Source organism: Aquarana catesbeiana, linkage group LG05, assembly GCF_042186555.1.
Source record: "Aquarana catesbeiana isolate 2022-GZ linkage group LG05, ASM4218655v1, whole genome shotgun sequence".
NCBI lineage: Eukaryota > Metazoa > Chordata > Amphibia > Anura > Ranidae > Aquarana > Aquarana catesbeiana.
The window spans coordinates 241918552-241946197 of NC_133328.1; the positions used below are offsets into that span (position 1 = coordinate 241918552).

The 27646-nt window shown below is 41.4% G+C and overlaps 1 protein-coding gene across 1 annotated transcript in view; it reads left to right on the forward strand.

The window, feature by feature from the left end:
- Positions 1–27646, forward strand: part of ERP44 (endoplasmic reticulum protein 44) — a 161102-nt gene that overhangs the window by 106545 nt on the left and 26911 nt on the right. Inside the window, exons 5-9 of the mRNA XM_073630644.1 lie at positions 3475–3659; positions 12050–12165; positions 12248–12305; positions 14714–14830; positions 18357–18468. Coding sequence (XP_073486745.1) covers positions 3475–3659; positions 12050–12165; positions 12248–12305; positions 14714–14830; positions 18357–18468 — 588 coding nt within the window. The remainder of the gene's footprint in view (positions 1–3474; positions 3660–12049; positions 12166–12247; positions 12306–14713; positions 14831–18356; positions 18469–27646) is intronic.

The window sequence follows — 27646 nt, forward strand, 5'->3', positions numbered from 1 at the left end:
CCTCAAACGGAAGGTGAAGGATCGCAAAGTCTCTAACATCCACCAGCTCCATGATGTCCTCATGAAGGAGTGGAAGAGGACTCCATTGGCAACCTGTGAAGCTCTGGTGAACTCCATGCCCAAGAGGGTTAAGGCAGTGCGGAAAATATTGGTGGCCACACAAATTATTGACACTTTGGGCCCAATTTGGGCATTTTCACTTAGGGGTGTGTACTCACATTTGTTGCCAGCGGTTTAGACAATAATGGCTGTGTGTTGAGTTATTTTGGGGGGACAGCAAATACACTGTACACTGTTATACAAACTGTACATTTACTACTTTACATTGTGGCAAAGTGTAATTTCTTCAGTGTTGTCACATGAAAAGATATATTATCTTTACAGCAATGTGAGGGGTGTACTCGCTTTTCTTTCAAAGAAGCTTCATCTTCACTATTGACCATTCATTGCAATTTAACATTCTGGTAGTCTGGAACAGGCAGCTTTAGTCTCTTGACTATTGCATACACCTTGGCTTACTCTGGCCTAGTAGATCACAAATCCAGCAGTGGAATAATGGAAAATTGTTCCTATTTGGTTTGGAAGGATCTAAAAGGAGTCACCAGCCTGTTGGGATGTGGAGGATTTCTGGATACTCTCTCCATGCAAGGACCTTGGTCTCCAAAGAAAGCTCTTTACCTTATCAGTATCCTTCAGCTCAAAGCAACTTGGTTACCCCATCAACCTTGGACCCCTCGATTGCAAGGTCATCTGACCACGATCCAATCAGACCATGGCACTGCAGTGGCTTACCAGGAAGGAACCAAGTCTTGCAGCTCAAAAAGAATCAGATCCTGGTTTGGGCAGATATTCCAAATATTGGGCAGATATTGGCCATATTCCAATATACACATCCAAGGCATGGAAAATTGTCAGGCAGACTTCCTCAGTCATCATTGACTGGAATCCAGAATGGTCTCTTCACCCTGAGGTGTTTCAAGACCTCTGTTTTAGGTGGCGGAATCAGGGCATAGACCTCCTGGATTCCAGGTTCTCCAACAAACTAAGCAGTGTTGCTTCAGGTCAAAGGATCCACTAGCCATCTCAGTAGATCCTCTGACTGTGGGATTGCTTTCCTTGATCTACAAAAAAAAAAAAAAAAAAAAAAACAATTTGAGTTTTGGGAGTACTACACCAGAGTCAGAGCTCACAGGCCATAGAATGGTCACACATACAAAGGTTATAGAACATCTGCGGTATAGCTAATTCTTATTCTAATAGTATCAAATAATGCAAAAAAAAGGCACATTAGATTAATAAAATAAAAATTCTACAATCTTCCACCAAATTAAAAATGACAATGTTAACAAAATCACCATCTGCTTTCCAGACCATTCACTCCATATTTCTACCAATTATTCGCATCTAGATCGCCAGTCACAATTTTTAAGGCTCGGAATAGCCATAAATTGCTGTAAGGAGAATAAAACTGGCCATTTATAATGCGTAAGATGCAGGGCTGGTTTGTAACGTTGCTTTGCACTGGATCCTGCTGTGTGTGCTCCCTTTGACATGTAGTGCAATGTGTGGAGTTAGCCCTAGGGAGCTTTATAGGTGCAGAGTAATGGTCTACCTGGTGCAGAGCCCAGTCTGAGTATGCCCACTGTGGAAGATGATTGGTTAAATCCCCCTTATATTCCTTCTACTGATGGTGAGTATAGGGTGGAAGCCCTTGAAACATTTAATCCCAGAGTGCCTGCTACTTTTTTCTCTTTGGGGAGAAGATAGTACTGTCTTCCACCCCTTCAGTGGTGCATTTTTTTTTTTGCAGTCCAAGATGAGCTGGGGTTAATAGTAGAGGTTGACCAATATATTGGCCGGCCTATATATTGGCCGATATTTGGTGTTTTTTACTTAATTGGCATCAGCTGATTGTGCTGATAAAAAAAGGCCGATTATAACTTCAGCAGGACTTGCAAATGACTTCTGTAATAGAAGTCGATGCAAGTTGTCTGAAGTTTTCTGTGGAGAAGCGACTTCTCTCCTCCCTGGGCCAAATCTGATAAAAAGAACCTGAAGAGATACAATGTTTACACTTATCAATGAACTAAACTCCCCTGTGTAGGAGTTCTCAGTTTAACCATTTAAAGACTAAATCTTTTGTGACACTTGTTGCTTACAAGTAAAAATCCTGTATTTTCTGCTAGAAATTCACTTAGAACCCCCAAACATTATATAATTTTTTTTTTGGCAGAGACCCTAGGGAATAAAATAGCAGTTGTTGCAATATTTTATGTCACATGGAATTTGCGCAGCGGTCTTTCAAACGCAATTTTTTTTTTTTTTTTAAATACACTAATGAATTAAAAAAAACAAAAAACAAACTAAGCAGTAAAGTTAGCCCATTTTTTTTTCGTGCAAAAGTTTTGATTACCTGTTTTTGTGTATTTAAGATATAGTTTTTTTTTTTTTTTTTAATCTAAATTATATATACAAGTGAACTGATTGGAGGTTTGTTTTGTTTAATAAATGTTTAAATGTAAAAAATTTTCTGTATCACTTATTACTTAAGGTTGCTCTCACACTGGAGCGGGCAGGCGTTGACGGTAAAACGCTGCTAGTTTTAGCTGCGCTTTACCGTCGTTTTAGCGGTGCTATTCGGCTGCTAGCGGGGTGCTTATAACCCAGCTAGCGGCCGAGGAAGGGGTTAAATGTGCCCATGAAGCGCTGCTGCTAAAACGCTTTGCAGGCGCTTCGGCAGCGGTGCACATTCATTTCAATGGGCAGGAGTGGTGGAGCAGCGGTATACACCGCTCCAAAGATGCTGCTTGCAGGACTTTTTTTAAACATCCTGCCAGCGCATCGCCTCAGTGTGAAAGCACACTGAGACTGCAGGGGAGCCGTTTTGCAGGCACTTTACAGGCGCTATTTTTAGCCCAAAAGCGCCTAAAAAACGCCCCAGTGTGAAAGGGGTCTAACTGTTAGATTTTATGAGATGAAGGGGAAAAAAGAAAAAAAAAAAATCGGTCTAATATATCAGCCCAAAAAATCGGCATCATATCGGCCATCGGCCACCGCGATTTCTGAATATCGGCCAGAGAAAAACCCATATCGGTCGACCTCTAGTTAATAGCGATTTGATACCATTTGGGTGTCCTTCCAGGGGTTGCTTGTTGGTGGTGGTGTTTTTGGGTTGGGCGCTGCTGTGCATGTGCCAACTCTTTTTCTGAGGGAGGCTTTTAGACTTGCACCCCATGCCTCCTCTCCTTTGGACCCCAGACAGTGACCAAGAAATATCTCATGGCTATCCCCTTCTACGGGCACAGTAATAGTGGATCACACTCGCTGATCTTCTTAGTGCTCTTGATGCTCATCGTTACTCAAGCTAAATGTTTGTGTACATTTCTAATGCAAAATCCATGTGTCTAGGTATATATGCCTTTTTATTACAAAATGTCTCCTGTTTTTCCTAATTGAATTTTCCTCCTTTTTTAGCGGATATTGCACAAAGATATAGAATAAGCAAGTACCCCACATTAAAGCTATTCAGAAATGGAATGATGATGAAGAGAGAGTATAGAGGTCAGCGTTCTGTGACAGCAATTGCAGACTATATCCGGCAACAAAACAGTGATCCAATCCGAACAATTGAAAGTTTAGAGGAGTTAAAAACAATTGATGTGAGTATGCTGTCATGGAATTTTGAGAGGAAACCTAATTTACAATATTTTGTCAACTGCAGAAAATTTTTTATTACAGAAGTGGCAAATATGGCCATTATCGGCTGGTAACTCAGGTTTCATTTGCTTGACAAAAACAGATGGCTATTATGTACAAAACCTTAGACATGGCTAATTCTGATAGATTTTTCACGTCATACTTATTGGGAAAGCTTTCATGGCCAATAAAGACTGCATTAATTAACTATCAAAAAAATAAGCCATCTCCCTTTTTACTGAGTATTCTTGTATAGCTTAATCGGTAATGGTCCATAATGACTTCCTCTTAAAAGTGTTGACAACCTGTAATTTTTAAGTAGCTCAATTCGCCTACTAAAATCACAACTGATCAGTCACTAAGAGTTGTGATTTATCCTTTAACAAATGACTCCCAGTGCCGCAAGTACTGTAGTCAATACTACATGCTCCTTTTGTAGTTTACAAAAAAGATAGCCATTTGTTCCCACTGTTGAGTGAATAAATCAGCTACAGATAAATCACCACGTACTGTAATTCAAGTCTAAGATCACAACTTATGGAATAAAGTTTTGGCCATTTTCACACTCAATCTCCAGTTTACACCACATTTGTGAAAAGATCAAGGCTGGGTTCAAACTGTCCTGCCTTAGCTGACTAATGCACCAAAAAGAAGCATGCAGAATTTTCGGCATTGCAGTCTGTGGTAACGTACTGTGAGTTGTCATGCCTTGTGGCTCGCTGCCAGTGCATTGACAAGGTTCGCTGGGTGCCATTCATTCTGAATCGCACCAATTCATATTGCAATAAGGTAAATAACTGAAGTGTGAACAAAGCCTCAATGTATGGATACCTACAGTATCTCAAAAAAGTGAGTACACCCCTCACATTTTTGTAAATATTTTATATCTTTTCATGTGACAACACTGAAGAAATTACACTTTGCTACAATGTAAAGTAGTGAGTGTACAGCTTGTATAACAGTGTAAATGTGCTGTCCCCTCAAAATAACTCAACATACAGCTATTCTTGTCTAAAAGGCTGGCAACAAAAGTACAACCCTAAGTGAAAATGTCCAAATCTGGCCCAATTAGCCATTTTCCCTCCCCGATGTCATGTGGCTCAGTGTTACAAAGTCTCAGGTGTGAATGAATGGGGTGCAGGTGTGTTAATTTTGGTGTTATCGCTCTCTCTCTCATACTGGTCCATGGAAGTTCAGCATGGCACCCCAGGGGCAAAGAACTCTCTGAGGATCTGTAAAAAAGAATTGTTGCTCTACATAAAGATGGCCTAGGCTATAAGAAGATTGCCCAGACCCTGAAACTGAGCTGCAGCATATTTAACAGGACAGGTCCCACTGGCTGTGTGTTGTTATTTTGAAGGGACAGCAAATAAATTTACCCTGTTATACAAGCTGTACACTAACTACTTTACATTGTAGCAAAGTGTAATTTCTTCAGTGTTGTTACATGAAAAGATAGAATACAATATTTACAAAAATATGAGGGGTGTACTCACTTTTGTGAGATACTGTATGTGTCGCCTAGTTTGATTCAGCAAAAAATCTTCTCCCTTTTGCACTGGTTAGATAGAGTAACTTTCCCTCATCTGCTATGAGAGGAGAGTTGTAGCAATTTGCTAATTTTTTTTTCTGCCACTCAAATTGCAAAAATGTGTACATTTTTTTAAACTTTAATTTTTTTTGGCATTCACTTAATTTATTAAGTATTGTTCATTTTACGCTTTAACCATTCTGCAGTTTCTGATGCAGAAATACAGATATGTAGATTCCTCAAGTAGTGCATATCATTTGATAGTCTTACAAGAAACCCAAAAAAGCTACATGGCAGGTTTTTAATCGCAGTTCAATGAAAAGCTTTGTGTTTTTGTGTTTATTATTTTGGGAAAAAAAAAAAAAATAAATTTTATTCTATTTTTCACAAACCCAAACATACAAGACACGCTCCATTAGAGGAGAAAAAAGAAAAAAAAATACAAGTAAGGCATACAGATCATGGGAAGACCTCCCTTAATGGTATTACATTGGTACTATAAACCCAAGTGGTGCACTAGATGAAGAGTGATACCTTGGTTCACAAATGCTTATGTTCACAAACAACTCGGTTCGCGAACAGAAAAGTTCATAAAAATTTGCTTGGGTGCACAAACTCCGCTTCGGTTCACGAACACAAGCTGTGGCCATTTTCCCTGCTCTAGCATGTGGTTGCGACTTGTAGGTGGATCGCGGTCACAGAGAAGAATATTGTGAGTGTACTATAAGACACTTGCAGTATTTTTAAGCTTTTTGGTGTGCTTTTTAGTAGGGATCAACCAATTTATCAGTAAGGCCGACATATTGCAGGCCGATATTGGCATTTACAAAAAAAATCGGTATTGGTCGCAAACTAGACCGATATTACCAATTTTATTGCTTCAAGGGGTTTTACCGGGGTGATGACTGCAGGTGCAGTCATCACCCCGGTACCGTTCTTTAGAGCGGACAGTCGGCTTCATTGTAATGACAATCACTTCCTGGATTACTGGCATCTTAAAGGCCCCAGTTAAAAAAAAAAAAAAAAAAAAAAAAAGTATTCAAAAGCACCAATCTTGACGTTTTGAACACTTTCAATTACAGAGGAGGGGTTTGGGGTCTTATAGACCCCCGATCCCTCCATAAAGAGTACCTGTTACTGCCTATTAATGTCACAAGGGATGTTTACAATAACAGTGATTAAAAAAAAAAAGTGTAAAAATTTTAAATGTACAGAATAGCAGCTATCGGCCTGAAAGGTGGCTGAAATATTGCCATCGTATCGGCACCGAAAAAATATTCGTCGATCCCTACTTTTTAGCATCCTTGTGCAGACTTGCTTTTACAGTTTTTTGTGTGCTTTTTAGCACGTACTGTACCGGACATCCAGTATGGCTCCAAAGAAAATTTAAGCGCAAACATGGTAAGAAAGTGCGGAGCAGTAATGAAGGTGACAAGAATGTGCAGAGCGGAAATGCAGGTGACAAGAATGTGCAGAGCAAGCATGGTGGTAAAATGCAACCCCTCTACAAGTGCAAGTGAAGAATTTAAAGGCAGTAGAGGGTGGTTTGAAAAATTCTGCACGAGAAGTGGCATCCACAGTGTGATAAGACATGGTGAGACTTCCAGTTCTAACAAGGCCGGTGCAAAAGCCTACAATAAAGAATTTGCAGAATTCATGAACACAGGAGGATACATCGCTCAACAAGTGTTCAACTGTGATAAAACAGGGCTTTTATGGAAAAGATGCTCAACAGAGCCTATATCACGCAGGAGGAAAAGGCACTGCTGGGGCACAAGCCCATGAAGGACAGATTGACCCTTTTGCTGTGTGCAAACACAAGCACAGATCTGAGGATTAAGCCACTACTGGTATACCATTCCTAGACCCCCTCGTACAGGGAACAGAATGTGAACAAGGCCAGACTGCCTGTTACATGGAGGGCCAATACGAAAGCTTGGGTCACAAGGTAATTGTTCATTGGTGTTTGCACCCACTGTAAAAAAAATATCTTTCAGACAACCAACTGCCTGAAAGGTACCTTCTTCTGATGGACACTGCCCCGACACACCCTCCAGCCTTGGTGGATGATATGGACGCTGAGTACAACTTCATAAAGGTCAAGTCCCTCCACACCCCCCCCGCCGCCCCCAACACGTCTTCTGCAGCCCATGGACCAGCAAGTGATCTGCAACTTCAAGAAGCTGCACACAGACGCACTTCACTAGGTGTTTTAATGTCACTGAAGAGACATCCTTGTCTCTAAAGGAATTCTGGAAGAAACATTTCAATGTTCTCCATTGCATTAACCTCATTGACAGCCTGGGAAGAGGTTGCTCACCGAACCTTAAACTCAGCCTGGAGGAAACTGTGGCCAGAATGTGTCACTGAACATGACTTTGAAGGGTCTGATGCAGAGGTAGTGGAGGAGATTGTCCATGGGCAAGAGTATGGGTCTGGACCTTGATGGTGCAGACGTAGAGAAGCTTGTTGAGGAACATGAGGAGCTCACCACAGAAGAACTTTATGAACTCCATAGTGAGCAGCAGCAGGCGCTTTTTGAGGAGCACTCCACTGAGGAAGACAAGGAGGTTAGCAGTGATGCCATAAAATCCATTCTGGGAAAATGGAATGAGTGCCATGATTTCTTTTGAGAAGCACCACCCCAACATAACTGTAATGAACGAGTGTTAAAACTAATGGATAACATGGTCTCTAATTTCCAGAGGTTTATGCAGCGCAGGAAAAGACAAGTGACATTTGGACAGATTTTTCAGCAGAACTGAGCCTGCGGCTAAGAGACTAAGAAGCGAGGAAACCCCTGAAGGAGATCTCTTCAATGTCCTTATGGAGGGGGACTCTCCCTCCAAACAATAACCGCCTTCCTCCACACCAGAAGTCATCTCAAGCAAGGTTAGTGTTTTCTCTCTTCGTACTGTACTTTCATATTTTTGTGGTTCAAAAACAAAGTTCAGAATGGATTAACCAGATTTACATTAAACCCTATGGGAAAATTTGGGTTTCGGTTTGCGTCCAGAGTCGTTTCATAAATTAGGTTTGTGAACCGAGATATCACTGTACATATGTGTCGTCTAGTTTGATTCAGCAAAAAAACCTTCTCCCTTTCTTTTGCACTGGATATAGAGTAACTTTCCCTCATCTACTATGAGAGGAGAGTTGTAGCAATTTGCTGATTTTTATCTGCACCTCAAATTACAAAAAATGTGTTTTTGTTTTTTTTGGTTTTTTTTTTCGCCATTCACTTAATTTATTAAATATTGTTCATTTTACACTTTAACCATTCTGCAGTTTCTGATGCAGAAATACAGATACAGTTGTGCTTGTAAATTTACATACCCTTGCAGAATTTATGATTTCTTGGCCATTTTTCAGAGAATATGAATGATAAAACAAAAACATTTCTTTCCCTCATGATTAATGTTTGGCTGAAGCCATTTATTACCAATCGTTTACTCTTTTTAAATCGTAATGGCAACAGAAACTACCCAAATGACCCTGATCAGAAGTTTGTTTATATATATATATATATATATATATATATATATATATATATATATATATATATATATATATATATATATATATATATAATGTGTCAATGAGTTTCTGGACTCCTGACAGACCATTGCATCTTTCATCCAGTGCTGCACTGGCGTTTCTGGATTCTGAGTCATGGGCAAAGGAAAAGAATTGTCAAAGGATTTGCGGGAAAGGTAGTTGAACTGTATAAAACAGGAAAGGGATATAAAAAGATATCCAAGGAATTGAGAATGCCAATCAGCAGTGTTCAAACTCTAATCAAGAGGTGTAAAATGAGGGGTTCTGTTGAAACCAAACCACAGTCAGGTAGACCAACTAAGATTTCAGCCACAACTGCCAGGAAAATTGTTTGGGTTGCAAAGAAAAACCCACAAATAACTTCAGGTGAAATACAGGACTCTCTGAAAACATGTGGTGTGGCTGTTTCAAGATGCACATAAAGGAGGCACTTGAAGAAAGATGGGCTGCATGATCGAGTCGCCAGAAGAAAGCCATTACTATGCAAAAGGATGGCAGTGGTGTAGTGGGTAGCACTCTAGCCTAGCAGTAAAAAGGGGTGCTGGTTCGAATCCCAACCACGACACCACCTGCCTGGAGTTTGCAAGTTCTCCATGTGCCTGCGTGGGTTTCCTCCCGGGTACTCCGTTTTCCTCCCACACTCCAAAGACATGCTGGTAGGTTAATTGGCTTCTGTCTAAATTGGCCCTAGTATATGAATGTGAGTTAGGGAACTTAGATTGTAAGCTCCTTGAGGGTAGGGACTTATGTGAATGTACAGTGTATATGTAAAGCGCTGCGTAAACTGATGGCGCTATATAAGTACCTCAAATAATAATAAATGCTACAAAGTATCCAGCTTAGAATACGCCAAACAGCACAGAGACCAGCCTCAAACCTTCTGCCACAAAGTAATTTGAAGTGATGAGACCAAAATTTAAAGTGGATGTAAACCCAATGTCATCCTTTCTAAACTACTGCCAAAGGGGTTATCTATAAGGATATACATGCCTCCTGCATGTATCTTTACCTGTCAAATGTCTCCCCTCTGTCTGTTATTAGACATGAAAAACTGCATATTCTGTGGGTGGGTCTGTTGTCTGGAGCTCGGTGGGTGGAGTCGTGATGTCGGTAGACTCCCCGCCCACCTCTACACTCCCCTTGTCAATATGCATTTTCTCCTGTGTATATTTCTTACACTGAACTTCTGCTATGATCTCTAACATCCAGTTAAGACAGGAAAGTCACCACATGACTTCAGCATGCCAAATCATGCTGAGGTGTGGAACAGCCAATCCTTGCAGAGCTGCTGAAGAAAGGAGTGGGGGATTAAAAAATAATGCATGTCTTAGGCTATTGCACGAGATATGTAAATCACCTGTCACTCACAGCAAGGGGGAGGATTTCACAAAGTTTTTCTCTGTTTGTCAAAATGTATCTCCCTGAACAATAAGAGGATTGCTCAGAGATGGATTAACTCTGTGTGGCAAGACTGGGCTCAAATGATAGGAAATCTTATACTCTACATTATGACATTAAAAAGTGGTTTACATCCACTTTAAGCTTTTTTGCCACAACCATAAACGCTACATTTGGAGAGAAGTCAACAAGGCTTATGATGAAAGGTCCAGAGGTGGATCGCTGATGTTTTGGGGATGTGTGAGCTACAAAGGCACAGGAAATGTCAAAATTGATGGCAAGACGAATGCAGTATGTTATCAAAAAATACTGGAGGAACATTTGCATTCATCAGCCAGGAAGCTGCGCATGGGACGTACTTGGACATTCTAACATGACAATGTCATTGGCTACAGCAGAATAAAGTGAAGGTTCTGGAGTGGCCATCTCAGTCTCCTGACCTCAATATCATTGAGCGACGGAGATTTCAAACGTGCAGTTCATGAAAGACAGCCGAAGAATTTACAGGAACTGGAGACTTTTTGCCAAGAGGAATGGGCAGCTTTACCATCTGAGAAGATAGAGCCTCATCCACAAATACCACAAAAGACTTCAAGCTGTCATTGATGTTAAAGGGGACAATACACAGTATTAAGAACTGGGGTATGTAAACTTTTTTGATCAGGGTCATTTGGGTAGTTTCTGTTGCCATTATGATTTAAAAAGAGTAAACACAGTTGATTGATGGCTTCAGCCAAACACTAACCATGTGTGAAAAGTTTGTTATCATTCATATTCTCTGAAAAATGGCCAGGAAATCATAAATTCTGCCAAGGTATGTAAACTTATGAGCACAACTGTATATAGCTTCCTCAAGTAGGGCACATCATTTGATAGTTTTTATGTACACAAGAAGCTCAAAAAAGCTGCATGGCAGTTTTTTAATCACAGTTCAATGAAAAGCATCACCTCTATGTATGTGTTTTTGTTTTCCCAAATAGAATAAAAATTATTTTTCACAAACCCAAACATACACTACACACTCCATTAGAGGAGAAAAAAGGAAAAACAAAAAAACAAAAACAAGTAAGGCATACAGATCATGGGAAGACCTTCAATAATGGTATTACTTTGGTACTATAAACCCAAGTGGTGCACTAGATCAAGAGTACCTAGTGTACTTAATAAAATCGAGGTAAGCTAGAGATTATAATATGATGTCCGTCATAGTTTTCGTAAACATTTGAATAATAACAGAAGACTTTTTTTTTGGCAAGATTGAATGTTTCACTTTTGTTTATAATGGCCATTCTGTTATGACCATTGGCTCAAGCAGTCATTGTGTGGCTTACAGTGACATATTCCAAAGAAGTGCCGCCCAGTTTCCTTATAGCTTGTGGTTATGTAGGTTTTGCTGTTGGGAAGGGCAGCGCTCTCCCAGTCACTGCTTTTATTTTATTTTACAATTTCCACGCTGTGATCAAGCATGTAAAAATTAAAAAAAACATTACTAGTTACTTTTTCATGCCATTAAAACACATGATGCTTCATTATTGTACACAAAGGCCGGCCATACATGGTTTGAATCTCGGCTGGTTCAGCAGGGACCGGCTGAGATTCAAACCGTTATTGTGCAGACTGAATGTACCCAAGTTGATCAATCAACTTGGTACAATTAGCCTGCCGGATTCTCTTACGATTATTGCTAGCGGCTGCTATAGCCGCTAGCGATCATCACGGCAGACAATGGCTCAGCAGGAGGGATTTCCCTGTCAGCACTTTCTGTGTTGATGGGTTATGTTCCGATTGGGTTAGGCTGATCCTCCTAGTTTTTGTTTAAGAAATGGCTGTTCATTAACACATTTTTTTCTTATTTTCCCTTTGTAGCGCAGTAAAAGAACAATCATTGGATTTTTTGAATCAAGAGAGTCTGACAACTACCGAACATTTGCAAAAGTTGCAAACATTTTACATGATGACTGTGTCTTCCTTTCTGCATTTGGGTAAGCATTGTTTGGTTAGCTGACTGCATAGAATGAGTAATCTATTTCTAACCTGTTCGTAATGTCACTTTTTTTTTTTTAGGGAAATTTCCAAACCTGAGCGATTTAGTGGAGATAATGTAATTTACAGGCCAAATGGGGTAAGTTTTTTTTTTTTTTTCTGGAAAAAAAAAAAAAAAAATCTTCACAGGTCTCAAGAATTTTATCCAGAACCTTTTTCTTGATTACATTTTATATTTTCTAAGATGTATGTAAATCATGTAGCTTTAGATGTTAAAAGGTGACTTGATTATACATTAAGCCATTATTGAAGTTGGCCATAGACAGGCAGAATCATTCATCAAACAGAAGATGTGAAAGCTGTTGTCTTCCGTAACCTTACTTGGCAATCAAACATATATATTTTTTCCTCAAAGTTTTTTTTCAAACCAATGTTTTTGATATGTCTTTACCTGATATTCTTGAAGCACTATGGGCTTTCTATAAAGAAATTATAGCTTAAGTTGTGTTCTTTGGCCATAAGAGACCCTCTATCTCGGGAAATTTGGTTGGGGCAAGGAAAGAATGAATGAGAGAGATGAGTCGATGTTCTGATTCGTTTACTTATGAGAGTGTAAATTTCATCTTGAGCTACTGCATTCAGTAAACAGATTTTCTCCCCCCAGCAAAGCGGATAAGGAGGGTAAGAATTAAAGTAGAACTAAAGGCAAAACTTTCCTTTTTTTCATTTTGGATAGCATAAGGGAGAGTTGTATAACCCTTGTGTGTTTGTTGTTTGGGTTTTTTTTTTTGTAATCTGCGTCCCATTTAGGAGGTTTCCCTTTCTGTTCCACAGCCAAAACAGGTGAGAGAAAACCCCTCTAAAGTGAGGGAATCCCTGGTTGTCACCAGAACTAGTGTCCCCATTGGAAAATATCCCCACTTTTCCTGTTCTGGAAAAAACCCAAAATTTTGGAATTTCTTTTACTTTCTCTTTTGCTGATAATGGTAAACAGGACAACTAGAGATGGTGATTCTCCCTAATAGGGACACAGACAGCAATGAAAACCCAACAGGTGTTCTAATCCCTCTCCACTCTAAAACTAAAAAAAAAAAAAAGTTTGCCTTTTCGTTATACAGTTGTGGTGCATTTACACCTGTCAATGAACCTTGGCTTCAACTAGATGCCAGAACCCCAGTGGGTTTTCCTGCAATTGGCTATGAGAGCAGCACCACTGAAAGCAAAGGGAGGCAGCCACTCACACATGATCAACAAAAATGTGATTGCTGCATGAGCGCTTACATGCAAGTGGCTGTGATTTAGTTGTGAGAGCTGGCAGCCTCCCATTTTCTTTCAATGAGGCTGCCTCTCATAGTAGCAAAAAACCCTGCTGAGCTTCTCGCATCCAATTTGAGGCGGGGTGCATTTGCAGGTGTGAATTTGGGAGGTTTTTTTTTTTCAAACCTTCAATAATCAATATGAGCAGAGATATTATTACAACATTATGGCAAATATAGCCTTATATGTCCTTAATGTCTTTAGGCAATATAAATGGTATTTAGTTTAGACAGATTAGTCCATTATTGTCAAGTTACAATGCACACTGATGCTGCTAAATTTGACTTTGGCGTGCATGCATCAGTGACTTTTGATCATGAAAGGGTTAAAACCAGAGGGTCGGCATAACATCTGGGGAACCTACATGTTCAGAAGATCTGCAATGGCAGCCATTCTATTTATAATTTTCAGGTTTAAAGGCTGTGCACCAAAAGCATAGTTTCCCTTTCGCTGATTATTGAAATCATGCTAAATGCAGTGTTTTTATATTTTATTGAAAGGTAATCTTTGTTTAAACAAAGATTTAAGAAAAATGCACTTTCCCAAACAAACATAGCAAGATACATACTTGTTTAATGCATGTTCCTAAATACTTTGAACTCCTTAGCCCTCATTCACACGAGGCGGACTCCGTTTCCACGGAGCCCGCCTCGGTCCGCCGGCTCAGCGGGAGATCAGTCCGTTGATCTCCGCTTAGCCGGCGGATGACAGGTCCCTCTCTTCTTACTGAGCGGGGAGGGGCTTGTCAGGCGCCGCTGCTGCCTATGGAGGGATCGGATGAAAACGGACAGCATGTCCGTTTTTCGTCAGATCTCACCCGATCCGCCAGCGACTGATCTGGACGTAGGGCCATCCGTCTGCTTTTAGCGGATCAGACGGGGTCGGATGTCAGCGGACATGTCTCCGCTGACATCCGTCGCTCCATAGGCTAACATGGAGCGCCCGTTCAGGTCCGCCGTCAAAACTGACAGGCGGACCTGAACGGTCCGATCATGTGAAAGGGGCCTTATTCCAAGCTGCTCTTTCAAATGCTGCAAATTTATATACTGTTTATTACAATACGCTGTACTTCAGAGACAAGAATACATTTCATCCTGAAGAAGAGTTTGAGCAACATTGTTTCCATCTCAAACCTACAAATAGGACATTTTTTTTATAATTCTTCTGGAAATTTTAAAATTTTCTAATAGAACAACTTAATCTATGGAAATAATTAATTTCTTGTTGCAGGAGAATGCTCCTGATATGGTTTATTTGGGTTCACTTACCAACTTTGACCTTGCCTTTGCTTGGACTCAAGATAAATGTGTACCTCTTGTGCGAGAAATAACATTTGAAAATGGAGAAGTAAGTGCTTTTTTTTTTTTTTTTTTTCATTACTTTTACATCGATTTTAAAAACTGCTACAGCTGAACTCCAAGCAGATATTGTAATGTTTTGGGTTTTTTGTCCGAAAATAAAAAACATGTTATACTTACCTGCTCTGTGCAATGGTATAGCACCGAGCAGTCCTGAACCTCCTCCATGGTTCCGCCGCCATTGTTTTAGGCTCCTCCTCTTCTGCGTGTGCGATCATAGGAAGCAGTTTCTTATGGTGGCACATGTGCAGGCTTGCTCATGAGCCAGGCTGTGTTTGTCCATTTACACACACAGAGCGTGGTTTAACCCTTCCCCTCTGCTCTGTCCTCTCATGATTTGACTGGCCAAAGCGGGAACCAATGGCCCCTACTATTCTCAGCCAAACTTGTGTAAGAGAGGAGAAAAGTCCTGCAGATGAGCACAGCGCTGGATCGATATAAAGCCCTCAAATGCATAATGTATCATTTTAAAAAGCAACTAATGCAAGTATCTGAATTTGACTTGGTGTCTGCTGCTTGCAATTCCAAATGAAGCAGGGGAAGGGAGCAGCAGCACTAGGAGCCAATTGGGTAAGCTGCTTACAGTTATTCATAAGATGGGGAACGGGTTTCCGTGCTCACGGACCTGAAGGCTTGCAGCCTCCCCTTACACTTACCCCCGAAGGAGTGAGTTAAATGATATAAGGAATATTAATTAGGGGTAGAGGGCGCTACCTTACCAGGGTACCTTGATTTTGTGATATAATAAACCTCAAAGGAAAAGAGGACAAGAAAAGATGAAAGTGAAAATAAAATGAAAACCAACCCCTTATTCACTAATTTAGGTAGTGAATCTAATTGTCAAGTGTTACCTAAATGGACTGTGCTACCAGGTGAGTTTTATACCTAATATGCAGGTATACACCGTGTGGCTAATCAACATAGATTAATAAAGTGACATTTTGTAAGAATTATGACATTCCAAAAAAATAAAATAAAAATAATTATAAAACACCACGGATTGAAACCTATATTAATCTCCAATAATGTCCAAATGTGCTTTTATAAGAGGTGAGTTAGATGATCCCACCATTAGGCATATAGTGCAGGGCTGCACATTAGATTAAATAACCAGGTGTGAAATAAAATAAGTGAAAAGTATATTAAATAAATTTTAAATTAATGTATCAAAGTCCAGTATCAAAAAGTAAAGACGTCTGTGGTAAGTGACTTTCGTGATAACCAGCTGATCAAATCCGGTGACTTGCGGTGCTCCCCCTCAAAGATCCCCACTCACCAGCTCCCTGCACCCCTGCAGGGGTAGTAGGCGTGTAGTAGAAACCAGCAGTGTGATGTGTATGAGTCCTCAGGGTCCACCGTTCCAGCTGAGAAGTATCCTTCAATGTGTCCTCATATAGAAGAAACAGGGCTCCATAGTGTAATACGTGCCGACTCAGTCGGCAAAATTGTTAATTAAAGACCTTTATTCAGCTGGAGATGAAAAACCAGCCGAAATCTCCATTCATCAGGAAATAGGAGGAAGCCTTTACAAAGTCAAGGGAATTCCCCTTTTAGCCGGTTGCCGCTGCATTGACACTTTGACCCTATTGGAAGATTGATAATAAAGCCAATAAACTATTTAAAACGTATCACACTATGGAGCCCTGTTTCTTCTATATGAGGACACATTGAAGGATACTTCTCAGCTGGAACGGTGGACCCTGAGGACCCATACACATCACACTGCTGGTTGCTACTACACGCCTACTACCCCTGCAGGGGTGCAGGGAGCTGGTGAGTGGGGATCTTTGAGGGGGAGCACCGCAAGTCACCGGATTTGATCAGCTGGTTATCACGAAAGTCACTTACCACAGACGTCTTTACTTTTTGATACTGGACTTTGATACATTAATTTAAATTTATTTAATATACTTTTCACTTATTTTATTTCACACCTGGTTATTTAATCTAATGTGCAGCCCTGCACTATATGCCTAATGGTGGGATCATCTAACTCACCTCTTATAAAAGCACATTTGGACATTATTGGAGATTAATATAGGTTTCAATCCGTGGTGTTTTATAATTATTTTTATTTTATTTTTTGGAATGTCATAATTCTTACAAAATGTCACTTTATTAATCTATGTTGATTAGCCACACGGTGTATACCTGCATATTAGGTATAAAACTCACCTGGTAGCACAGTCCATTTAGGTAACACTGGACAATTAGATTCACTACCTAAATGAGTGAATAAGGGGTTGGTTTTCATTTTATTTTCACTTTCATCTTTTCTTGTCCCCTTTTCCTTTGAGGTTTATTATATCACAAAATCAAGGTACCCTGGTAAGGTAGCGCCCTCTACCCCTAATTAATATTCCTTATATAGTTATTCATAAGAGTAAGCTGACAGAAGAAGACAGCAGAAAGATGACCCTATTAGGCTACATTCAAACCGGAGATTAAGGCATCAGCCTGACTTTGCGATGTGGCAAAACTGTGTACATCTCAGGGTTGATTGGATACAAAATTCTTCTTTGGGTAATCTGGGTCTAATGTGTTCCATGTGTTTTTTGTTTTTTGCTATTTTCATCGAGTTAAGCTTTAAACTAAAAAGGTGTTTTCTGTATTTAAATGTGAAGTCAAAGTTTTACTAAACCCAGGACCCTGTATTTACTATATCTGGTCAGATATAGAATATGGAAATGCAATTATTTTAGTAAATATAAACTGTTAAATATATATTTTCTCATCAACAGTTAAGAGAAGTCTTGTGCTTTCTATCAGTGTCTGGCTAAAGGTTGTGGGAGTTCTCATTCTCCCCTGACTCTCTATCTGGACAGTGCTGATTGTCCCTGTACTGATCACATGCACCCAAGAAAAAATAAAAAACTTTCTAACAATACACACCAAACTGAGCATGAGCAGTGTGTCCTCAATGCTCTGTTTCATCAGGAGATGGATTCGGGACAGTAAAAGGGGAGGATCAGAGAAGCCAGGATCAAACAGCCTATTTACACAGTGCACAGGATTAACCATTTAGGTTCCACAGTGACAAGCATGCTTTACTGCATATACAGGCTAATTTTACGGTTGTGGGTTTAGTAACACTTTACTGATTGAACCTCAGACACTGCACGTTGGGTTCTGGGTAAATGCAATGTTTAGCAGGTATTAAGAATACAGTGAATAAAGATTATTCTCCTATTGTCCAGGTCAGTTCAATCTTTTGTGGCACTGTGTAGTTTGTTTACATTGTATGCTGCTTACTTTCAAAGGGTTACAAGTCTTCTCTCCACATATGCCCATACAACTCCTATTGGGCAACGACTGTGCCTTGACATGCATTTAATCCATGTTAACATTTTGAAACAAAAAAATATTTTTTTTTTGTACAAGCAGCATACTTTTTCAGGGACATTCCTAGGATTGATCAGAAAGGTGGCAAATACATCACTACTGCTAAAAAATTTTCACATTGAATTTGTTAGTCATGTTAAGCTTTTTTTTTTTTTTTACACTTATCTGTACAGGAGCTGACAGAGGAAGGAATTCCCTTTCTCATACTTTTCCATATGAAAGATGACACTGAAAGTCTAGAAAAATTCCAACAAGAAGTTGCACGACAGCTGATTAGCGAAAAAGGTGTGTTTTCCTTATACATTTTTCTCTTTATTGGTGTCTTGCTGCTGTTAAACTGTGTTCTTTTAAATGACAAAAATGTTCATTGATAAAGTAATAAATTTAAAAAGTGGGCTATACAGTAGCTTTAAATAGGGATCAGATACATCACTAAATATGCTCTGGCAGTTCTTTCCATTTCTTGTAGATGAACATTGTTATATTCAGTCTGCTTGTTTGACAATCACACATGTGAAATAATGTAAAAACATGGGACTTGTATATGTCTTCCATTTGGCAGGATGTTTTTATAAGGATTCTGTAAAAGTAAATGCATGATGTATAAGATAATTCTTGTTACCCCACAGGAACCAGTCCGCTTCCAATTGTCAATTCAATAGTCCAGTATCAAAATGAAACAAGAATTGTGATTGATTGCAATTTTTCTTGGCATTTTTAGTGTTGATTCATCTCTGAAGAACCTCAGAGTTCTGGATATTTCTTTTCTTACTCTGAAACTATGTGGTTATGTTCTAAGATAGTGCTTGGAATTTTCTTTATGTGGCTATGCCATGACTTTAAGGTAAACTCTCAGGAAAATCTTAGAAACCTGGTGCATGTAATGATAGTATTGTTTGTTTGTTTTTTGGGTTTTTTTTGTTTGTTTTTTTTTTTTTTATTTCGGTTTTGGTTGAGGTTCCACTTTAAAGTGGTTGTAAAGTCTCCACAATAAACTCCCATGATATGTTCTCTAAGGCTGGGTTCACACTGGTCCGACAAACGCTCCGACATTGGGAGCTCATGTCGCATGACGTGTGAAATTTAATGTTTCCCTATGGGAGCCGTCCTAACTGGTCCGACACAAGTCGTTCTGACTTTAGAAATGCTCCCTGTACTACTTTGGTCCGACTTTTGATCCTACTTCAGCCCATTAACTATCATTAAAGTCGGATCGCCGTCTCGCATGATTCGACTTCGGCATGCGACTTGTGCTGAGATGATCTTGAGGGGGAACTCCGCGCCAAATTTTAAATAACCGGCATGGGTTCCCCCTCCAAAAAACGGCGTAGGGGTCCCCCCCAAATCCATACCAGACCCTTATCCGAGCACGCAGCCCGGCCGGTCAGGAATGGGGGTGGGGACGAGCGAGCGCCCCCCCTCCTGAACCATACCAGGCCGCATGCCCTCAACATGGGGGGGTGGGTGCTTTGGGGCAGGGGGGCACCCTGCGGCCCCCCCACCCAAAGCACCTTGTCCCCATGTTGACGAGGACAAGGGCCTCTTCCCAACAACCCTGGCCGTTGGTTGTCGGGGTCTGCGGGCGGGGGGCTTATCAGAATCTGGGAGCCCCCTTTAATAAGGGAGCCCCCAGATCCCGGCCCCCCCCACCCTTTGTGAATGAGTATGGGGTACATCGTACCCCTACCCATTCACCTAGGGAAAAAGTGTCAATAAAAAACACACTACACAGGTTTTTAAAATAATTTATTAGACAGCTCCGGGTGTCTACTTCTGGCTTCGGGGGTCGTCTTCCGGCTTTGGGGGTCTCTCTGGCGTCTCCTTCCGGTGTCCTGATCTTCTGCCGGCTCCTCCGCTATCTTCTGCAGCTCTTTTGCTAGTGGTGGCCTTCTTCTCTTCTTCCAAAGTTGACACAACACTCTCTCTGGCTGGAATGCTCTCTAAGCGCTCCGATGTGACTTATATAAGCGGTGACCCCGCCCCCTTATGAAGTCACTGTCCCGGGGCATGCTGGGACTGTGCCGTCATAAGGGGGCGTGGTCAACATCACCCGGTGACCACGCCCCCTAAAACGTCACAGTCCCAGTATGCCCAGGGACTGTGACGGCATAAGGGGGTGGGGTCACCGCCTATATAAGTCACATCGGAGCGCTCAGAGCATTCCAGCCGGAGAGAGCGTCGTGCCAACATTGGAAGAAGAGAAGAAGGCAGAAGTCTGGGCCACCGCTAGCAAAAGAGCTGCAGAAGATCAGGACACCGGGAGGTGTAGTGTGTTATTTTATTGACACTTTTTTCCCTAGGTGAATGGGTAGGGGTACGATGTACCCCATACTCATTCACAAAGAGTGGGGGGCTGGGATCTGGGGGCCTCTTTATTAAAGGGGGCTCCCAGATTCCGATAAGCCGCCCGCAGACCCCGACAACCAACGGCCAGGGTTGTCGGGAAGAGGTCCTTGTCCTCATCAACATGGGGACAAGGTGCTTTGGGGTGGGGGGCGCAGGGTACCCCCCTGCCCCAAAGCACCCAACCTCCATGTTGAGGGCATGCGGCCTGGTACGGTTGGGGGGGGGGGGGGGGGGGGCTCGCTCATCCCCACCCCCATTCCTGACCGGCTGGGCTGCCTAAGGCTGGGTTCACACTGGTCTGACAAACGCTCCGACATTGGGAGCTCATGTCGCATGACGTGTGAAATTCAATGTTTCCCTATGGGAGCCGTCCTAACTGGTCTGACACAAGTCGTTCCAACTTTAGAAATGCTCCCTGTACTACTTTGGTCCAACTTTGATCCTACTTCAGCCCATTGACTATCATTGAAGTAGGATCAAAGTCGGATGCTTGTCCTAACCATCCGACTTTGGCATCCGACATTGTGTTATTTCCTGCCCCCTGCTGTAGCCCCTCCCATTGTGTGTTTTGATTGGTCAAAGGACAAGTGTACTATCTGAAAAGTCGGATCAAAGTAGTATCCTGTTCATGAAAGTCGGATGAATGTAGGACCAATGTAGGACTGATGTCGCAAAGCAAAGTAGGATGAAAGTCGTACTACTGTCGTGTAGTATAGTGTGAACCCAGCCTAATGGGGCAATAGTAATTGCAGTGTGTTTGTTTTTCAGCAATATAATCCCCAAGTACCTCTTTCCCAGCAGTGCTTCTGTGCAGTCACATGGTTTTCTCCGGTCTTGCTCTAAAGCAGTAAGACCGAAGTGGGAGGAGCTCACATTCCTCTGCTGGTTTCGTTTCAGGAGGGGAGAGGCGAGGAGAGGTGGGGGACCATGGAAATGACAGGAAGGGAGGTGGGAGAGGGGTTTATACAGATGCTGCAGAGAGAGCAGGATGATAGTCAATTTACTGACAGGAACAGGCAGGATTAACCAGGTATTGAACTATATGGAAAAGAATAAATAGCATTGCAAAAAAATTACTAGCAGAAGGGATAGGTCGGTCGGTCGCAGGAAGGGTCAAAGTAAGGAAGGATTGATCGATTTATTCATCCCTTATGAAAAGCAATAAAGTTGATATATAAAAAAAAAAAAAGTTTGAGACCATGTAAAAAAAATGTTTAAAATCAAATTAAAAAAAAATAAAATAAAATTGAAAGCGCCCCCTCCCCCAGTCCTTGCTTGTAAATGCAAATTCATAGGTTGGACTTGTGTCTTTTTTCAACCTCACCTACCATATATGCAAGTCATACATGCATATGTAAAGGTACGTCCCCTTTAAATCGCGGCATTGTGGGCGTGCGCACACCCGCCGTGTACTCCGTGACCGCGAGTCCCGCGGACTCTGTGCGCCGGGGGCCCGCGATCGTGTCACGGAGCGGAAAAATGGGGAGATACCTTTGTAAACAAGGCATTTCCCCGTTCTGCCTAGTGACATGACAGGGATCTACTGCTCCCTGTGTTCGGGAGCAGTGATCGCTGTCATGTCAGTGTTAGCCCCCCCTCTCCCATTAGAACACCTCCCTAGGACACACTTAACCCCTTGATCGCCCCCTAGTGTTTTAACCCCTTTCCTGCCAGTGCAATTTACACATTAATCAGTGCATTTTTATAGCACTGATCGCTGTATAAATGACAATAGTCCCAAAATAGTGTCAAGTGTCCGATGTGTCCGCCATAATGTCAGTTACGATAAAAATCGCAGATCGCCGTCATTACTAATAAAAAAAAAAAAAAAATGAATAATAAAAATGCCATAAATCTATCCCCTATTTTTTAGACGCTAGAACTTTTGCGCAAAACAAATCAATATATGCTTATTGCGTTTTTTTGGGGTTTTTTAACAAAAATATGTAGAAGACGACATATTGGCCTAAACTGAGAAAGAAACGTGTGTTTTATATATTTTTTGGGGATATTTATTATAGCAAAAAGTAAAAAATATTGCTTTTTTTTTCAAAATTGTCGCTCTTTTTTTTGTTTATAGAGAAAAAAAAAAAAAAACGCAGAGGTGGTCAAATACCACCAAAAGAAAGCTCTATTTGTGGGAAAAAAAGACGTCAATTTTGTTTGGGTGCAACTTCGCGCGACCGCGCAGTCCGTTAAAGCGATGCAGTGCCGTATCGAAAAAGTGCTCTGGTGAGGAAGGGGGTAAATCCTTCCGGGGCTGAAGTGGTTAATCTAGTGTTTGTGTGCAAAAAAAAATAGTTTTTTTTTAAAATTGCGTTTTAAAAACTGCTGCGCAAATACCATGTCATATAAAAACACCCCGTACACCTAATTTTATTCTCATATATACACCCCATTTTATTCTCCTAATATAATGTAATTTTCTAGCAGAAAAATACAGATTTTTACATGTAGGACAGAAATGTCAGCATTGGCCTGGGCGAGAACTGGTTAACGAAGAGGGGAGGAGTAACTTCAGGGGAATAGCATTACTCCATCTAGGCAGGAGGAGAGGGGAGGGGCAGGGAGAAGATCGTCTCTCACGCAGACTATGTAAGAGACAGGGAGAGATGCTGAGGAGATAGCTGGATGACAGAGGCACATAAACTGACCACACTAGAAGATCAACAGTCATGATAAACGTGGTCAGTTTACTGAGAGAAAGACAGGCACAAACAGGATCAGCAAGGTATTGTACAACATAAAAAGGGATAATTGACATGGCAAAAGCACTGTGTATCGTGTGTGTGTGTGTATATATATATGTGTGTGTGTGTATATATCAGTGTCGATATTTTGTTTGGCCACCGTTATTTTCCAGCACCGCCTTAACCCCCTTGGGCATGGAGTTCACCAGAGCTTCACAGGTTGCCACTGGAGTCCTCTTCCACTCCTCCATGACAACATCACGAAGCTGGTGGATGTTGGAGACCATGTGCTCCTCTTCCCTTCCGTTTGAGGATGCCCCACAGATGCTCAATAGGGTTTAGGTCTGGAAACATGCTTGGCCAGTCCATCACCTTTACCCTCAGCTTCTTTAGCAAGCCAGTGGCTGTCTTGGAGGTGTGTTTGGGGTCATTATCATGTTGGACTACTGCCCTGCGGCCCAGTCTCGGAAGGGAGGGGATCATGCTTTGCTTTAGTATGTCACAGTACATGTTGGCATGCATGGTTCCCTCAATGAACTATAGCTCCCCAGTGCCAGCAGCACTCATGCAGCCACAGACCATGACCCTCCCACCACCATGCTTGACTGTAGGCAAGACACTCCTCTTTAGAAGAGGCGTCCTTCTGGGACGACAGCCATGCAGACCAATTTGATGCACTGACAGGCTGACCCCTCACCCCTTCAACCTCTGCAGCAATGCTGTCAGCACTCATATGTATATTTCCCAAAGACAACCTCCTGGATATGATGCTGAGCATGTGCACTCAACTTCTTTAGCTGACCATGGCGAGGCCTGTTCTGAGTGGAACCGGTCATGTTAAACCATTGTATGGTCTTGGCCACCGTGCTACAGCTCAGTTTCAGGTTCTTCGCAATCTTCTTATAGCCTAGGTCATCTTTATGTAAATCAACATTTTTTTTTTTTTTTTTTTTTTTTTCAGATCCTCAAAGTTGTTTGCCATGAGGTGCCATGTTGAACTTCTAGTGAGCAGTATGAGAGAGTGAGTGATAGCACCAAATTTAACACACCTGCTAGCCCCATTCACACCTGAGACCTTGTAACACTAATGAGTCATGACACCGGGGAGGGAAAATGGCTAATTGGGCCCAATTTGGACATTTTCACTTAGGGGTGTACTCACTTTTGTTGCCAGTGGTTTAGACATTAATGGCTGTGTGTTACGGTACTTTGAGGAGACAGCAAATTTACACTGTTATACAAGCTGTACACTCACTACTTTACATTGTAGCAAAGTGTCATTTCTTGAGTTTTGTCACATGAAAAGATATAATAAAATATTTACAGAAATGTAAGGGGTGTACTCACTTTCGTGAGATAAAGTGTGTGTGTGTCTGTGTGTGTGTATATGTATACAGCTGTGCTGATAAGTTTACATACCCTGGCAGAATTTATGATTTCTTGGCCATTTTTCAGAGAATGTGAATGATATCACAAAAACTTTTCTTTTACTCATGGTTAGTGTTTGGCTGAAGCCATTTATTATCAATCAACTGTGTTTACACTTTTTTTAAATCGTAATGACAACAGAAACTACCCAAATGATCAAAAGTTGACATACGCCAGTTCTTAATACCATGTATTGCCCCCTTTAGCATCAATGACAGCTTGAAGTCTTTTGTGGTATTTGTGGATAGGGCTCTAGATCTTCTCAGATGGTAAAGCTGCCCATTCCTCTTGGCAAAAAGCCTCCAGTTCCTGGAAATTCTTGGGCTGTCTTGCACGAACTGCACGTTTGAGATCCCCCCCCAGAGTGGCTCAATGATATTGAGGTCAGGAGACTGAGATGGCCACTCCAGAATCTTTACTTTATTCTGCTGTAGCCAATGACAGGTCGGCCTTGTGTTTTGGATCGTTGTTATGCTGGAATGTCCAAGTACGTGCGTAGATTCCTGGCTGATGAATGCAAATGTTCCTCCAGTATTTTTTGATAACATACTGCATTCATCTTGCCATCAATTTTGACCACATTTCCTGTGCCTTTTGTAGTGCACACATCCCCAAAACATCAGCGATCCACCTCCGTGTTTCACAGTAGGAATGGTTTATCTTTCATTATCCCCTTCCCGCCGACCGTACGCAGATATGCGTACTCGGCTTTCCGGGGTTATACCGGGATGATGCCCGCAGCTGCAGGCATCATCCCGGTACCGTTGTTTACAGCGGGCGATTGGCTACCCGTGTATAACAACCGATGCGGCTAAAAGCCGCTCGGCTGTTATACCGGAGGAGCGGGAGGGGACATCCCCCCCTCCCGCCGCCTCCCGCCGCTGTTACCCGGGCCTCCCGTGCGATCGGGAGGCCCGGTGTCCGTTCGGCTGCCTTCGGCGGCTGGGGGTGGACTGGAACGAAGCTGCGAGCGGCTTCGTTCCAGCCTTCTTGTTGTAAATGCGGAAGCGACGTCATGACGTCACTTCCCGTTTACTCGGCTGCCAATGGCGCCGAATTTAAAAAAGTACACAGTATTCAGAATCGCTGTTTTCGGCGATCTGAATACTTTGAAGTGTAAAGGAGGGATGGGGGGTCTTTTAGACCCCCCATCCCTCCATAAAGAGTACCTGTCACCACATATTACTGTCACAAGGGATGTTTACATTGCTTGTGACAGCAATAAAAGTAAAAAAAAAAAAATTTTAAATACAATTTATAAAGTACAAAAATAAATAAAATAAATAAATAAATACATTTTTAAAGTGCCCCTGTCCCCGCGAGCTCGCGCAGCGAAGAAAACGCATACGGAAGTCGCGCCCGCATATGTAAACGGTGTTCAAACCACACATGTGAGGTATCGCCGCGATCGTCAGAGCGAGAGCAATAATTCTAGCCCTAGACCTCCTCTGTAGCTCAAACCTGGTAACCGTAAAAAAATTTTTTAAAGCGTCGCCTATGGAAATTCAAAGGTACCGTAGTTCGTCGCCATTCCACGAGTGCGTGCAATTATAAAGGGTGACATGTTTGGTATCTATTTACTCGGCGTAACATCATCTTTCACATTATACAAAAAAATTGGGGTAACTTTACTGTTTGGATTTTTTAAAATTCATGAAAGTGTCACTTTTCCAAAAATTTGCGTTTAAAACACTGCACAAATACCGTGTGATAAAAAATATTACAACAATCGCCATTTTATTCTCTAGATTCTCTGCTAAAAAAATATATATAATGTTTGGGGGTTCTAAGTAATTTTCTAGCAAAAAATACGGATTTTAACTTGTAAACACCAAATTTCAAAAATAGGCTTAGTCATGAAAGGGTTAAAGGCCTTGTTGACACATACTCAAATGTAGCGTTTATGGTTGTGGCCAAAAAGCTCAATTTTGGCCTCATCACTCCAAATGACTTTGTGCCAGAAGGTTTGAGGCTTGGCTTGTCTCTGTGCTGTTTGGCATATTGTAAGTGGGATACTTTGTAATGGCTTTCTTCTGGCGACTCGACTATGCAGCCCATCTTTCTTCAAGTGCCTCCTTATTGTGCATTTTGAAACGGCCACACCACATGTTTTCAGAGAGTCCTGTATTTCACCTTAGGTTATTTGAGTTTTTTTTTTTTGTATCTCAAACTATTTTCCTGGCAGTTGTGGCTGACGTTTTAGTTGGTCTACCTGACCGTGGTTTGGTTTCAGCAGAACCCCTCATTTTCCACTTCTTGATTAGAGTTTGAACTCTGCTGACTGGCATTCTCAATTCCATGGATATCTTTTTATATCCCTTTCCTGTTTTATACAGTTTAACTACCTTTTCCTGCAGATCCTTTAACAATTCTTTTGCTTTCCCCATGACTCAGAATCCAGAAACGTCAGTGCAGCACTGAATGAAAGATGTAAGGGTCTGTCAGGAGTCCATAAACTCATTCACCTTTTATACATGCACACATACACGCGCGCACACACACTAATTACAAGCCAACCGATCACAGGTGAGGATGATTAGCTTTAATAGCCATTCAAACCCCGTTGTGTCAACGTGTGTGCATGTTATCAGGCCAAAATCACCAGGGTATGTAAACTTTTGATCAGGGTCATTTGGGTAGTTTCTGTTGTGATTATGATTTTCAAAAGAGTAAACACAGTTGATTGATAATAAATTGCTTCAGCCAAACAGTAACCATCGGTAAAAGAAATATTTTTGTGTTATCATTCATATTCTCTGTTAAATGGCCAAGAAATCATAAATTCATATAAATATCCAGTGTATGTAAACTTATGAGCACAACTGTGTGTGTGTGTATATCTACCTCACAAAAATGAGTAGACCCCTCACGTTTTTGTAAATATATTATTATATCTTTTCATGTGACAACACGGAAGAAATTACACTTTGCTACAATGTAAAGTAGTGAGTCCACAGCTTGTATAACAGTGTAAATTTGCTGTCCCCTCAAAATAACTC